Source organism: Halichoeres trimaculatus, unplaced genomic scaffold (genome assembly GCF_033239565.1).
Source record: "Halichoeres trimaculatus isolate MK-OKI-2021-1 unplaced genomic scaffold, fHalTri1.1 fHalTri1_scaffold_7, whole genome shotgun sequence".
Lineage (NCBI taxonomy): Eukaryota > Metazoa > Chordata > Actinopteri > Labriformes > Labridae > Halichoeres > Halichoeres trimaculatus.
Window position 1 is genome coordinate 18,157,115 of NW_027437185.1, and position 17,056 is coordinate 18,174,170.

At 41.7% G+C, this 17,056-nt stretch overlaps 1 protein-coding gene across 2 annotated transcripts in view; it reads left to right on the top strand.

The window, feature by feature from the left end:
• Positions 1-71: 71 nt before the first annotated feature.
• gabrb2a (gamma-aminobutyric acid type A receptor subunit beta2a) overlaps positions 72-17,056 on the top strand; it is a 45,302-nt gene continuing 28,317 nt past the window's right edge. The window contains exons 1-3 of one of the 2 annotated variants that reach the window (XM_074674441.1): positions 72-237; positions 355-455; positions 896-963. In XM_074674441.1, the coding sequence (XP_074530542.1) occupies positions 164-237; positions 355-455; positions 896-963 (243 nt within the window). In that variant the 5' untranslated portion in view covers positions 72-163. The remainder of the gene's footprint in view (positions 238-354; positions 456-895; positions 964-17,056) is intronic. The other variant, XM_074674442.1, reaches the window with a different exon arrangement.

Below are 17,056 nucleotides of genomic sequence, written 5' to 3' on the forward strand. Positions count from 1 at the left end.
TCTCTGCAATGGAAACTGCTCATCCACCATCATCAGTCTCCACTCTTTGATCTTGGGCTAGCTGCACGCATGCGCCTCTCATTGGCTCCTCTGCAACGTCTGGAGTAAGTTGGATGTGCGCTCTCCTCACTCGCATCGCCAAACCACCTCAAAAACTGTTGCGATGGGGAGGATCAGGAAAAACCACTTTGGGATTTTGACTTTTTCCTTATTAGTGACTTTTGTCTGGACTCAAAGGTAAAAGCAATTTTCATTGTCCTTGTCCTTGCATGTAATGTAGCCTGTGTGAAAGCGTGCCTGGCGTGTGGTATTAACTAGCTCTTATGCGTTACACCACCTTCTTTTTCTCCCCAGCGTCAAGGATCTGAAAGATCCGAGCAATATGCCTCTGGTAAAAGAAACAGTGGACAGACTGATGAACGGATACGACATTCGGTTGAGGCCAGATTTCGGAGGTAACGAAGAAAAATTGAGGGGAAAAAACGGGAATTTGATGTTTTCACGCCCTCTTGACGTGCAATACATGTTTAATGAATCGCAAAATCTGCTTTAATTTACATAATCATCCCTTCACAGCCAAATAGGCCCTTCCAATTAGGCTCTGAGAAATGATGAGCATACTTCAGCTGATGAGGAGATGAGACAAGGCTTTTAACGGGATCGATCCTGCTCATCAATGTTTGATTGTCCCACTAAAATGATTAAATTAGTAGCATTTAAGACCATGTGCGAGTTAAACATGTAGGTGCTTTTTTTTTTTCGCTCAAGCTGATGATGCCCATGTCTCCTGTAGGTGGAGGAGAGCGACCTGGGCGCGCGCGTCACGAATTTGTTAAATTTACATGTTGGTAGAATGATACATGTATGTTGTATTAACGCCTCGTTTCGTTCGCAGGTGCTCCGGTGGCAGTGGGGATGAATATAGACATAGCCAGCATAGACATGGTGTCTGAAGTCAACATGGTAGGTGCATCTTCATCATTATCAGCCCGCTATATGTTGCCAATTGTGCCTGGCACGCCTGGAATGCCTCTGAAGTGGGCTGCTTATCACGGGTCAGTGTGTGTGTGTGTGTGTGTGTGTGTGTGTGTGTGTGTGTGTGTGTGTGTGTGTGTGTGTGTGTGTGTGTGTGTGGCTGTGTGTGTGTGTGTGTGTGTGTGTGTGTGTCCCTTACACACATACACAGAAAGAGTCGGGATAATGTGATCCAGGTCGAGGCGAATACATGAGGTGAATATATTTTTGCTGTGGTGAGAAATGAATTTAGAAAAAAATTGGAAGGCTTCCGTCCCCTAACACATCATCGCCATCCTCCTCTCGGTCTCCGCATTTGCAGCTCTGGTTGGTTGGATGGTGTGTTGCTGCTGCATTTGAATTCAAAACACACACTCACTGGCGCACTCGGACGCACAGTCCCGGCTGCGCGCGCGCGGAGGGTTGCACGCATGTATGTGTGTATGTGTATGTGTGTGTGTGTGTGTGTGTGTGTGTGTGTGTACTCCTTCTGACTGCTTCACGTTGTCAAGCCTCGGTAGTGTAATTTTGTTGACACGCACCCCCCCACCCCTTCCTCCTCCTCTTCCTCCTCTCTCAATGCAGTTTCCTGCAAAATGAATAAGTCAACCCTCCTCTTCTTCCTCTTCTCCTCCAAAATGGCATTATTTGTTTTTTTGGTTTTATTTTGTTTCCTTTTTTTTATTTTTTTTATTTCAAGGTCTTTAATTCGGCATCCGATCCCATCATCACAAGCTTGATGATCTTCCCCCTACTTGTCAGATGACGTAAGCAACTTAATTGGTAATAAATGTCAGGCCTCACAGCGTTGCAAACCAAATATTACACCAAAAGGCTTTATGGATATGGAGGCTTGTGTGACTTGGAGGAGGACAGGGGAAAAGTTCAGCAGCCCTTGCTGGAGCACCACCTTTTGATTCATGAGATAGACAAACAGAGAGACAGAGAGACAGAGAGACAGACAGACAGACAGACAGCAAGTAGTACTCCTCTGCATTGAAGGTGCTGTGTCTGTATGTCATAGCCGGGTCCCTCTGTGTGGTTTTGGGGGATACAGACAAATATTAAGCACAGCTATCACAGAGAACCCAGTGTGAGAAAAGATCATTTACAACATAGCCTCTCCATGGAGCAACATAATAGAGTCTGTTATATAAGAGCCTAAAAACAAGTTTGCCTTTAGGAAATGGAAGAAGATGTGTTTTCTATTATTAATTGAGCCATTTTAAGTGGATGTCAGGTTTGGATTTGGCAGCCTGTCAAACGTGTGTGGGTCATTTTAAGCTTCACTCAAGAGTTTTCAGCACATCAACACAGATGTGGTTGTGTGAGTTTCTGCATTGGATGGGATCAGTGCTGAATGGCCGAGCGTTTCTTTTGATGGGAATGATTTATTTTGGTGGAGGATGCAGCCAGAACGGAAGTGCCTTGGGGGTCCGAGGAGATTTGAAATAGAAACCCCTTTCTCTTTTTCTTCTCCTTTTCTATCTCTCTCTCTTTCTCCCTCCTCCATCCTTCCCTCCCACCACTTTGACTAGATCCCTAGCTGTGACTCTGGGCTCAGCAGCCATGTAATCCACCTCTGCCTTGCTCCAAAGGGTTATCTTACTTAAGAACTAGGCATCTATGCAAGCATCCATCTGGAAAAAAACAGTGCTTCATACATCCATGTGTGTGTGTGCGTGTGTGTGTAACCCAACACAAAACTGTGCACAAACAGTGAATGGCGGCTGACGTCATGCATCTCCCTGTGGCTATGAGCGAGCGTTCATCTCGTTTATTCCTCAGAGAAGCTCTCCCTGCCATATATACACAGGCAAATTTAAACAGAAAAGTAAAAAAAAAAAAAATACTCAAAAACATCCAAGACCTCTCTCATGTTTTGTTACCTTGTGAAAAATCCTTCCAGAGACTTATATAACAAAGTCAGATTCTCCTCCTCCTCTTGCTTTCTTCCCGTCCAGCTGCCTCGGCTACAATAGAGGACGAGATTGATCTGAGAGAAATCAATAATATCACCGTGGAGCGTGATCACAAGGATGGAGCTGGTGACCTGTGGATGAGGAGCGGCTTTGATCTCCCTCATCAGGGGCAGCCTCTTTTAAGATTAAAGTGCTGAGAGGGAAAAACAACAAGAGGGGAGAGGAGAGGATGTAACCGGTGGAGGCAGTGGAGATGAGGTTGTGAGAGAGGTGAAGGTTACTCTGATCAGTTACAACATTTCTTATCAGAAGTTTAGACCCTCTGCTCCCACAAGAGACTTTCAGTCATGATCAAGTTGACCTCTCAAATACATTTTGCATTTCTTTTTTTTTTTTGTGAATGGCTCAAATTTGGGAGAAGGACCAGAGTTTCTCAGCCAGAGACTTTCCTTTTCTGATTTTTGATTTTTGATCATCCAAAATCCAAACTCCACACAGAGGGGAATATATACACTCAAGATGGCCCCTTGATTTCTCCCAAATTTCTGCTTTAAATCTTTGTGTCAGAAAAACATAACCTTGAAATGACTGAGGGCTGGTGTGTTGTGTGTTTGTGAAGGCTGTCCTGGTCTTGAGGATTTGATACAGTCATTCAAACTCTACACTGTGTGCAGGGAGTTAACCAAATGCAAATAAGGATATAGATATGGGGAAGAAATCAAGTTGTTGATTTTTTTTAAATAACCAAAGAGAGACTTTATTGAAAAATGGTGCCAATGTGCAAAACTGGAGTTTGTTTACGTGGGGCTGGATCCAAAAGCTAAGGAAACCCTGGTGAAGCTGGTATCAATGCTTCTATTTCTACAGCAGAATCAAAGGTGTATGCAGACTGGTTTAAAAAAAAAAAAAAAGAACAACCATGTTCCCCTTAATTTTTAGCTTTAATTATTCTAAGGCTAACCATCAGGCTGATTTAACTTACAGGTGGGTATGTTGCAACTACCTGCCGGACGATGTATAAATATTTGACCTCAACTTATACCTTTGAGCCAGTTTCTAGCTCTCCTAATATCTACACGTTGGTCTCAGTCAGCATTTCCAATATGATGGCAGCCTAAATTGGGGGCTTGTAGCACATATTCAAAAAACAAGGATGACATCCCCAAGGCTATGTCTATGTTTTACAAAGAAGGCCCATTGAAAATGTCAAAGATGCCAACAGAGTGTGAGGACTCTTGAGTTAAAGGATGCAGCAAATGTCTTTTAGTATAACGAAAAAGTCTGTCATGTTCCAGAGTTTGAATTTCTTGTTTGGCCAAAACATCACAGGAAAAAAAATCTGATTAGAAAACTTCAATTCCAATGAAATGACCCCCCAGATTTGGGATCTAGAAATCTAGAAAAAAAAACATGGTTAAAAAGGATTACTTGTTTCCTTTATGTGCACTAAAAATGATGGAAAAGGTTTGCGCTCAAAGAGAAAAATGAAGAAAATCAAGTGCAGTCAGTTTCATTCAGATGAAATCTGGGGAACCCCAAGGTGCTATCCATCTTGATTTAAAATACTCTTTCAACAATCAGAAAGGTGTATTATTACAGACACAGCAGCACATTGGTTAAGATGTTTTGACCCCAAAGGCTGGGGTATTGAGTGTAATTCTCAAAGCCCCAGCATCTACTTCAAATGGAAATGCATAAGATTGCATTATAGCGCAAATAACTGCATTAAACTTAGCATTATACATAGATTAACAACAAGACACAAGCATATAGGCTGCTTATATACACTATCCTGGCTTTGGGGCACTGAAGAGAACTTGGTGTTAAAATCAATCCACCAGGCTATGACAAAAAAGGCGGTACAAATAAAAGGTCTGATAAAGTAAAATGTTATTTGCTCAAGACAAAACCTTGAAGTGAGGCTCAGCAAACCAGAACTACTACTACAGAAACACATTGTCTGCCTGTTCCTTATATTCATATAAACTCACAGCTCTACCTCAGGGTGCTCCAGACATTTTTTTTTTCTTTCTTTTTTCCATTTCTAAATTAACCACTACGTCCTAATTTAAGACCACTTGTTGTTGTAACCCTGCCACTCCACCGCTGTCTGACAAACAGGGCAGTTCTGTTGCTTCTTCTGTTGCCAGATAAAAGTGGAAGTAACAAATCGATCGTTGTCAAGAGTGAGACAATGCTTGGCATTGGTGTTTTGCATTCATTAGTGCTTGCTCTACACTTTCTTTGGTAAAATAAATCTACATTTTCTTCTTGCCCAACATCCAGACCGTTCTCAAAGGCGTATTTAGAAGATGGTGACAAAGTGAGAAAGGATTTTACCCTATGTGTGCCCCATAAGGCGCATTTTTTTTCCTTTAGCCTTAGTATTGGTGTTAACATGTCCATACGGCCCATGCATTTCTACGCCCTTGCCTGTAGTGTTTGACGCTAAAGGTATATTAAGTGATTCTCTGTCAGAAGGGAGAGAGTTGGACTGGATTTGAAGCCAGTGTTTGTGAGCAGCCTGATGTCATGGCAGTGAGCAGGTTTTGGTTGCAGACAGCTGCTCGCTCCTCTAATTAAAAGCAGGACTGCCTCTGGTGGAGAATGAACTCTGCGTTTTGGTCCAGGCTGATTGAAGCCATTGTGGCATCTTCTTCTGCTCTGACATGAAGGGCATGATGGTTTTGAGGTAGCGTTGGGTACATTCAGGGATTAATGGTTTTCATTTCTCTGTATGTGATGTGCATGTCTGAGGCATGTGTACGTGCCGTGGTGGACTCTTTTTGTGAGTGTGCGTTCTCATGTGATCCACAGCGATGGCCCGTTTCAGCTCAAAGGTCAGCTGTGTTGTCGGGCAATAAAAGCGAGCAGGTCAGTCAGCAGCAGTGTGGACGCTGCCTTGCCTACATGACATTACAAATGTGCTATTTTGAGAGGGAAGTGTCCTTCGAGTCCAAGGTGTGACCACACATCCTCACTGGGTGGGCTCTGCTGACTCACGTGGGGGTTAGAGCAAATTATAGACAGGTATGATATCATGGCTGAGACCCCCCTACCTGCAGCTTATCTCTGTCTGTTCAGCGCTCTCTGCATCACTCATCCCTCTCCCCTAGCAGCTGGAAATACATTTGCATATTTCTGTTTGTTTTTGCTGGAATCATGGATTCAGGAACCAAACTCTTGTTACAGTGCATTAAAAAGTGTTGTGCACACACTACCGGTGCAACTGATTACATACAAGTCGTGCGTATGTTGGTGTGTGTGTTGTCTCAGTGCTGCATAATAACATCCTCTGCATGCATCCATATGTTGAGCTGCAATATGCACTCCAAGGCTGCAATAAGGAGGGAGGTAAATGAGTATTTTCTCTCCTCGTCTCTGCTTGTTAATTACATGTAAAATACCTGAGGTTGGTGGTTGTTAAGAGGCACTGCCTGTACTATAATACCGCTCTCTGAATGTTAATTAGCTGGCTGTGAATTAAAAGATTTAAACAAACCAGCTGTGGTGGCTTCTGGGATGGAGGAATTAGTGGGGCGTGAGTGTTCCCTTTATTACGATCATTATCCTGACAGGCGCTGGTTTTCTTTACATGAGTAAGGGGATCTGGCTGTCAGACGACAGAAGGGGGGAATCAGGGGGAGGAGGGGGGGGTCTGTGGATGACCAGAGGGAAGCCGATGCTGGCCCCCTTTATGTCCTCATGTGTCCGTTTGAGAGAGACGCACAGCTTCTTGTGTCTGTGAATTAGCAACCATTTTGATCTTGTTTGTCCAAACGGATCCTGTTCCATTTTATTTTCAGCTTGTGGAAAATAAGCTTGTGTTATTTTTACTCAGTGTTGCCATGACAACGCAGCCTTTTTCTTTTTGGCGGATCTAGGGAAGTCAAGGAAAAGCAAATAAGGCCTCTTTTTTTTTCTCAGGGCTTCTTCATCCTTTATAACACAGGTGAAGGTTGTTCTGTCTTTGACGGGAAGTCAGTTTTTTTGTTTTTGAATTTTGTGGAATTTTTTTTTTTTGCTGATGATGATGCAAGGGATCCCAAACATGATCATAAGAATCAACCAAATTTCAAACACTGATAAAATGCGTCTCCCTCCTTTTCTTTGTTTCATCCTGTGCAGCTCTGACTTTGTTTCGTTCACTCTGCTGAACTTTCCAAAAAGCTTAAGACAAGAATGCAGGTTGTCCAGAACAATGTTATTAGTAATGCTGAGTGGACACACAGACTCACAGATTAATATGGTCTGCAGCATAATTACAGCATGAGAACAACACTTAATCCTGCAGCTTTCTCTCATGCGTGGTGTGTTTAATATTAAGTCCATGGGGGGGTGGCTTCATTTGAAGATAGATTGACATCAGATTGATCATGAGCTTTCAATGCAACTGTGACACTTGATTGAAAAAGCTGATAGATGATATTGATCAATAACTGAATGTGATTTTTTGACACACTATCACTATTTTTCTTGTGTGTTTCAGTTGTGATTTTGTTAAATTTAAAATTTGTGGCATTTCTTCTTGTGAAACCTGATCTGTTTACTCAGATCCTAACAATTTAAAGATATTCCTACTTTGTGATATTCTTAACTAATGCAAGTGTAGATGTGTCGTAAAACAGGCAGTAAGTTATCAGGCTCCATTAAAAGCCTCTAATGTGCTGATGACTCCCTAAATGATTCTGTCAGGCACTTTCTCCACTCGAGCTAAGTAGCTGAAAAATGAGCCATTGCAAAGAGAGTCATAAAGGCGTCCATGTTGCCACTCCCCCCAGGACCAGCAAGGCCGGCAACTCATGCAGATCGCACAAACTCCCCTCTTGACCCCCTTGTATCTGACTGGGAGCTGGTGCTAAACCAGACAAGGAGAGAGCCACAGTGGACAATCTGAGCTTGATCAGTTGATGCTTTGCTGCACTGTGAAGGCAAATGGTCACAAAGCCAAGATGTCTGCAGATGAGCTTGTGGTTATCCAAACATGGAGTGGTCCCCTTGTGGCCGTGCACAGCAGACATTTTTTATTAAGGGCAGACTCTTCATTGTTTCTGCTGCAACAGGGACACAGCAGATGAAAGCACTGGCAATATGGTGGACGTCAGCCTGCTCCTGTGGAGCTGCAGAGGAGAGACACTCAGTAACTCCCAAACTCACAGCTCACTGTTCACGAGTTTTATTGCCTTGGTTTGATTAAACTGGCTTCACTTTGCTTCTCTCAGACACCGCAGCACGATGGGTGTGGAAATAATAATAAATGCAATGTCTTTATTGGATGGACTGATATGTCCGTTGATGAGCAGTATCATCCATTATGGACAGAATTCAGCTTTTTAACAGAGAATTTGACAGTAACTACTGCAGCAGCTGATGTATATCATGTTTGTGGAGTAAGTAGGCTCCATGTTTTAGCCTACTTTAATGGTTTGTCTTTGGGGAAACATAAAAAAACAAACCCTTTTTAATGATACATGATTAATGTTTAAGATTCATTATTTTTTCAGCGTCTGTACATTGGGCTGTGTGAACTTTGAATATCACTTTATTTCCTGAGTTTGTGAAAGTACAACAAGGCAGAAAAGCTCTTGGAGCATTCATTTTTCTAAAACATAACATTTTTCATGTAGAAGATGGTTAAAACTGGAGTGCCATATTGTTCGAGTTGGTGGAGCAGGCGTCCCATGTACGGGCTGTGGGTTTAACTTAAAGTTCTGCTGCTGTTCTCTCTCCTCACATCCCAACATATTTCTCTTCATCTGTCCAAGAAAATCAAGACAGAAGGCCAAATAAAAATATCTGAAACCCAGAAAGTTGGATTAAAGGTTATTTCTGTGAATTTGTGCTCTCACAAAGATGGTGTAATGGAGGCCTGAGTGACTTTACTGATGTTCCCAAATGTGTTTGTGATGAAGCTTTAATTGGATCCCTGGCCTAAATGGGGGTTTAATAACAGGTAAAACAATAAAAACAACAATAATTTAATAATAATAATAAAAAAACTGTGTCTGAATCAGCTACCAGGAAAACACCATGTCTCTGATCAGTGTACCTGTTTTAACATCGGATGCTGGACACATTTAAAACAGGGTCAAGATACAGAACAACAATGAGGCATTATTCTTGCAGGGTACTGGATACTTTTGGTTACTGCAATTTCAGAGCTCTGATGTTTAGTCCGGTTAAGCATGTGAAACAATAAATGAAAATCTTAAAAGTCTGAATTTGTTGCCTTTAGAGGTTAAAGCTGATTCATCAGATCAATTCATGGTGTTTTGAGATAACTAGCATCAGCCATGTCAGCCAATTAAAAAATGTATCATGATGTTGTTAACATCCTTCTGGATGAAAACACACTTTACCTTTCGACTAAACGACTAGATAATTTTAAAATTACTACTGTCATAAACCTGCTTTCATTTCATCTGTATTAGTGTCAGCACTTAACTGATGACCGTCGGCCATATTTATACACTAGTGATGTATATTTGAACAAACAATGCTCTGGCATGGATTCATTTTTACCTGCTGTGCTCTCAGTTTATGTATTACAGTTGTTCTGGTTGTGGGATGCTTATAATAATAAATATCCCCCATCATGCTAATTTATGTTGCGAACTTGCTTCTGTTTGATGTCAGTGAGACTAAAGGTTTATCAGGTCTAAATATCACTCACAGTCACTAATCGGCCACAATACAAACATAAAACAAATATATAATTTATGTCATTTATTGTTCACTATAGAGCTGATAGGTAAGGGAATATTTTTAAGCATTCACATGTGAGTCTCTATGTGTGTGTAAGTCCCACACTGTCTTAAAGCTTAAGATAGCCGGTTGCAAAGAGCACATGTTGCTGTGTTTCCTGTGCTGCTGTGAATTAACCTGCTGCAAGTGATGTTTTTGAAAATCTGTCATAAGTGACCCAGAGGTTATCTGGCACTAGGGACGGATACCGAACTTAGTACTTTTATAGGTACTGCCGAATTCTGTCAAAAGTACTGGGTACCGATTCTAGTAAAATCAAACAGTACCATGTTCAGGTACCTAAATGCATCCTTGTGACTGTGAGAGAGTGGAAGAGTAGGCGATTTTCCATGCTGGACATGATCACAACATTGCAAGGTTGTATATTGAAGAATAATAATGTTAAATTGAAAAAAAAAATAACAACATTTTTTTATCATTACATTTTTTATTGAAAATTTTTACCACATAAACACAAAAAAGTACTGAAAATTGGTACCGTAGAGTACCGGTATCGATTGCCAGGTACTGGCAACGGTACTGTATCATTTCAAATCTGAAAGTTACCTATCCCTTCCTGGCTCTAAACTTAAGTGTAAAACTGAACACAGTTATTAGTTTTTATGCTTTTATTTCATTTTTTTGTTATATTTTATGCTTACAGCAGTGGATAAAATATTTCATTTTAAGTTATTTGACATTTTTGTTTTCTGGAAGCATTTTATGCCCTTATCAACAAACATAAAACTCATAACTCAGCCTAATCATAGAAATAATGAGTGCTTAACATCAGCTGCTGCTTTACGTTTTCATCTTCAAACAGAGCAGGACGTAGTTGTGTATTGGCAGCTCCCTCCATGTTGCTGTTGTCAGCTGACGTAGTTGTAAAGGAGGTCGTGTTGCAGCTGCAGCCTGTCATATTTTCTCAGAGAAACACAAACGTGCTGTCTGTCACAGCCTGTGTCAGGATGTTGATGGAGGTTTGTTAAACATGTGGTGGTGAAGCTCTGCTTGTATTGTTTCTGAGTTAGCCTGGCCTCATTTGGATCTCCATCGGGCGTTTAGTATTCAATGCTGTCATCATCCTTTTTTTTTTTTTAATGTTGGTACTCTCCACAAGATGTCTCCCTCACTGACGCTCACCAGGCTGCTTCTCTGTGTGTGTGTGTGTGTGTGTGTGTGTGTGTGTGTGTTTGTGTGTGTGTGTGTGTGTGTGTGTGTGTGTGTGTGTGTTAGCCTGTATGTGTGTGTGATGTTAATGGAGTTTCTGAGGAGTGCTTCTTGTGACAAGGAGACTGAAGGTCGCTTTGGAGACTGACGCTCCAGCACGGGACGCTCTGTGTTTCAGTTATCTCCTGATTTTTTTTTTTTTTTTTTTTGTGGGAGGCTTCTCGCTGCAAAATCCTCCTTATCTGCTTCTCATTCTCCATCTTGTGTGTGTGTGTGTGTGTGTGTGTGGAGGAAGAGGCTCTCAAAATATCTGTTTTTCTTTTTTTTTATTTACCACGATTTTATTTTTAAACCAGGAGACAAATGTTGAATAACTATATTGGCCTAAATTTACAAGATTCTGCCTCTTTGATATGGCTAAATGTTAGAAGATGCTTTGATTTGATGTGTGCAATGTAGTTTTTATTCTAAGAAAGATTTTTTTTTTACTCAATTTCTTATTTAGTGGTTAAATTGGTCAGAACGAATATGCAGATTAAAGAGATTTACTGTCTTTGCATAGAAGAAGCATGATATTACTGATTTGTGTCTGCACAGCTGCACAGTATCTTTTGTCATCATGAAACAAAATGTTCTCGCTGGCAGAACAATCATTCATGTTGCAGATTTGAGTCTAACTGTACCATGAGATACAGAGGGGGTAGGCAGTGGTATTTTGTGTCCATCTCTGGGATCAAGTGATGTCCGGACGCTGGTAAGCAACACCATCTGTGAGGCTGTAATTACGCTGCCATTTCACAGCACAGCCAGGAGGCAGCGTGCAGGTCCAGGTGTTCTCTATGCAGGAGCAGCATGCCGCTGTACTCTGAAACTCCAAAACGTACACAACTGGCAACAGTGCACACACAGAGACAAGAGAGCAGGCTGCTTGAGCCAAGCTTTGGAGATAAAAAGGGAAAGGAGTGTTATGTATCAGTCTGGCTTCTTTTTTAAATTTCACTGGGCTTCTGTTCTTGTGTTTGCTGGTTTACTGTCACACTGTCACCGCCTGTTGGGGTGCTTTGAGAAGCAATGCAGCTGTGTAATCAGATGTAATCAGTCAGACCTGAGTTTTTTTGGGTTGTGACAATAACATGAACTAGGTGAAAAAGTTTATCATTGTGCAAAAATTTTACTCTCTGCTGTTTCAATCCAGTATCTGAATTCTGAATTTGTTTCCTTTGGCATTGGCTTGTACATTCATGTCTGATAATAATTCCACAATGCAATGCTCCTGCAGAGTAAAAGCAGCATTTGATGACCCTAGAAAGGTAGCAAAAGAACACACAAGTTAAAAATCAGGTTTCAATGCCCAACACTAGTAGAACGAATGAAAGGGTTTTGTTTTTATGATAGTGACACTGTCTGTCCCTCCTCTCAGTATTGATTTGGTCTCCTCAGATTTTCCCCACTTAAGATATTTATGAGAAGCATTTATTTTTGTTTTACTGAAATTTTTTAAAAATTGTTCCTACCCAAAGTCAAAGATGGGTCGGATGTGAAAGAATGTACAGCCCACAGAAGCTAATTCCTGATTTGTTATATCTGTTGACCTGCCTCAGCTGCTGTGAGTTATTGTCGACCTAAACTATGTGTGCAAATACAAGATCATGGGTCAGCTAGTTGAGCTAGGGACTGACACTGACTTATCCTGTCATTGTTGAGAATCACTCATATAACAGGCTGATCTATGTAATAATTGGTTAAACTGTTGTGTATTTGAAGTGTATTTTCACCTGAAAAGACCAAAATTAAAGCTTAAGACTTAAGTTCACTGTAATGAATAAAAGCATCTGCCAGTGCAACATGAACAGTTTTTGAAAGACGCTGATCTTAAACATTTTAAGAACATTTTTCTTGCTGTAATGATAAATACTTTTGCTCATTATGATGAATTAAGCCCACGGCTTTAGGTTGTAGTATCTTGGAAAAAGTAGTTAAATGTTATTTGTTCTTGTCAGGTGAAACTGACTTATGAGGCCACAAATTTGCTGTATCCACATGGTAAGATCTGAGTGACTTTTTGCAGCGTGGGTTCTGGTAGTGGTGTGTGGATCAATCTAAAATTTCAAAACATGAATATCAACATTGGTATCAGTATTGATCAATACTTGCGTGATGAGATCGATACTTAAGTATCTACAATAAGGGGTGGGTACCTTTCACATTTGAAACGATTCAGTACTGATGCATCGGTATCCCTACTCAATGCTACCAATTTTTGGTACTTTTGTGTGTTAATGTGGTAATAAACATTAATTTGTTTGATTACAAAATCTCAAAGTGTTTCGATTTAACATACTTTTTTTTCTCTCAATATATAAACCTGCAATGCTGTGTTCACGCTCAGCATGGAAAATTGCCACTCCCTCACAGTCACAAGGATGAGTTTAGGTATCCAAACATGGTACTGTTTCATTGTATGTGAATTGCTTTACTACAGACAGAATTTCGTAGGTACATATGAAAGTACCTATTTTAATTCAGTACACATCCTCATCTGCTATTCTGGACCAATATTTACTTAATATCAGTTTGATCCAGATTTTTGCAGTATTACACACCGCTAGATTTTATAAAATGGATAATTTTGACTGGTATTACTCAGCTTGTTAAAAAGCACAATGTTTGAAAGTTTTAAAACAATGAAAAGTTTTTTAAAACATATATTTAATAGTTATACAATACTTGATACGCTGTTAGTGTTAGATACAGAAGTAAGGAGCAGTGAAATTAAGTCCACAATGCACTGGTGACACACCAGTCACACTCAGGCCCCGTTTACACGGCGTTTCATCTGAAAACGCTAAAACGCAGTGAAAAAAATCTGTGTTTACACGGATATGCAGAGGGACTGAAAATGCTGTAGTAAGCATGCCAAGCCTGCAGGGGGTGCTAGAGCTGCCTTGTCCAGAAGCAGCTTTTGGTAGATCTCCACCAAAGTAGAGTTGAGACGATCATCTGGTGTATTGGGAAATACTAAGTGCAAAAGTGGACTAAAGATGCACATTTTGTATAAAGACAGTCAGCAGATACAGCAGATTGAGCAGCACAAGCACAACACGGTAGTTTGTGACGATCGTAACTACGGTACTGTTGTCCTGTTGCAGGTGATCATGGGAAGCGGAGTGTGACGTCAGCGTTTCCACTGAAAATGCCGGCTTACTGTTTACACGGCAACAGTGTCGGCAGAAAAATCCCACTCTGCAGGCCATTTCAAAATTTTGCATTTTAGGTCGGTTGAATCGCCGTTTCCGTGTAAACGCGAGGCTGAAACGCAACAAAACTCTTGCGTTTCACCCTTAAACCGTTGTTGTGCAAACGGCCCCTCAGGCTTCCTTGTAACTGTATTCCCCAAATGTCAAAGGACATTTTGCCCCATTTATACCAAAGCTATAGGAAACACACAGAGGTACTGTTGGTGTTAGTCTGTATCTCCATGTTGCTGAATAATTTCTGCTTCAACACAATCACGTTGCTCAGATTGTTGCCACGGGGCTGTAGTTAATATAGTTAGCTTCAGCTTTTCTCATTTAGTCAGAGAGAGAGGGCTGCAGTTACTTCCCCTCAGACGATTCCAGCTCCTCATGTTCCTTCATCAACCGAGCAAATCATGGCAGCAAAGATGGAGACTTATTGTGGGAGATGCTGCCTCTGTGGGTGAAGTATGCCGAGCCTGCAGGCTGCAGCTAACGATCCCAAAGGTGATAGAGACATCAGATCGACGGGCTGATAATGAGACAGAGAGGGAGTGAGTGTGAGAGGAAGATTCACTGGGAACTCTTGTAAAACAGGATAAGGACGCGGCCGTCCTCGCTTGACTTTTCACTCCTGAAAAAATCAACATGGCAGCAGCTCATGTATTTTTAGATGCCCTTTTTACGCAGCGCTTTGGTGGCGCACACACTGCATGCATGCACTGAATGATAAGACTGAGAGAGATGGCTTTGCAGTGTCATGGTGGCAAAAACAAAAGGCTGGGAGACGTAGAAACACAGTGATAAAAGTAACAATGATGGCTGCTTCGAGTAAAAGCTCAAGGGCCTCATTTCACGGGCCGTATTTTTTAATTTGTTTTCCTACTTATCGATTGCACTGCAATACACTGCAACAGAGCAGATCCAACTGCAGTGCTGTGTTTTACTGAGCCTGTGTGGGTGTAAGTCTTTTTTTAAGAGTGAGAAGCAGAGAAAAGAGAAAGAGAGGAGGAGATACAATTCACTGCTACATCTCTGAGCATGTGTAGAAAACAATCTGTACAGTATAGAGCTACCCGTTAAAACCCTTCTTAAATGTAAATGCTTTGTTCATTTACCATCCAAAAAAGGAGCAGAAGTGAGTAGGGAAATATTCTGGCTTTTTGCAGAGAGTGTCTTTGCCCGCTCGAGTGGAAGCAGATATTTTTAGCGTGAGACAATACGCAGCCAGCTGAGAAAGTTCCCCTCTGGTTCAGTTTGAAAATTAAGTGTGGAGAGTTGAATATTATCCCCACATCCCCAGCCGCCATGTTCCAGGCCATGGCCTTTCGTAACACCGGAGACCTTTTGGCTGACCTTCTCTTTATGCTGAGTCTATACATTGTGTTGTGACACGTCCAGAGAGACATATTCAGATGACACAGTGCTTATGCTTGACGTGATTCCCCTGAGTGGGAATAAAACGCACTGTTGTGACACCAAAGACATAGTCAGAAAGTCAAGCTTGGTTGTAGACATCTTTATTTGGTGGCATGCTGAGACTAACCAGGCCTTTTAACAGTTTCTCAACCTTTTCAAAGTCTGAAAAATGTTTAGTTCTCCACCTGGCCGATGCAGGATGAACGTTTGACTGATAAAACTGTTAATATCCCTCAGGTCATTGCAGTCCACAGCAGAACCAATTCTTGTGACGGTTTGAAAAAGACGCTCATAGTGACAGGAAGTTGTAATAGATGTCTCTTCTGCTAATCTGCTCAGGAGCTACATTTGTCATTACTGCTGACAGTCATGAAGGCAAAAACCCTTTTTAGCATTAAATCTAAATGTTGGATTAGATTAAAGTCTTTATTTTCATTGAACATTAGTACAGAGTACGTAAGCACAACAAAATTGGTGCACAGCTCTCTAAAGAGATTTGATAAATAATAATAATGGCCTTTTTGTAAAAACTGTCTCTGAGTCTGTTAGTCTGTGCTTTTAGCACCCTGAAATGTCTACCATAGGTCAGCAGCTGAAACACACAATGTCTTGGGTGTGTGCTGTCTCTCAGGATGCTGTGTCTTTTCTTGAGACAGCGGATGCTGTACAGGTCCTGTAGGGAGGAGAGAGGGTGGCTGATAATCTTCTGGGCCGTGTTTATAACCCTCTGTAGCATCTTCCTCTCTGCTCTCAATGGAGCAGCGGTAGAAGACAGTCAGCAGCTCCCTCTTCAAGTTAATCTTCCTGAGGATCCTCAAAAAGTGAAGCCGCTGTTGGTCCCTTTTCATGACTGCAGAGGTGTTTGAGCTCCACTGGAGGTCTTCGTCCATCTGCACACCCAGGAACCTGAAGCTTTGCACCCTCTCCATGCACTCCCCCTTTATGAAGATAGGCTGCAGATAAATCTTTCTCTTCTTGAAGTCCACAATCACCTCCTTTGTCTTTGAGGTGTTGAGGACCAAGTTGTTATCAGCACACCAAGCCACCAGCCTCTGGACCCTGTCCCTACAGGCCATCTCATTGCCTCCAGTGATGAGTCCCACTAAGGGTCTGGGTGAGTGCTGACAGTCATATGTGTACAGAGTGTATAGCAGAGGACTCAGTACACAGCCCTGTGAAGAGCTGATGTTGAGGCTGAGGGCTGTGGAGAAGTAGGGGCCAACTCTGAGAGGAAGTGTCTGATCCAGTTGCCGGTGGAGACTGGTAGTCCTGTATCCACCAGTTTTTCTGTCAGTCTGTCCAGGAGTGTAGTATTAAAGGCAGAGCTGAGGTCGACAAAGAGCAGCCTGGCATAGCGTCTCAGCAGTTCTAGATGTGAAATGGTGGTGTGAAGCGTTATGCAGATGGCGTCCTCTGTCGATCTGTTCACCCTCTATGCGAACTGGAGTGGGTCAAATGTGGGTGGTAGATAGGACATGATGTGGCATCAGACCAGTTTCTCATAACACCTCATAACCACAGGTGTCAGAGCAACTGGTCTGTAGTCATTAA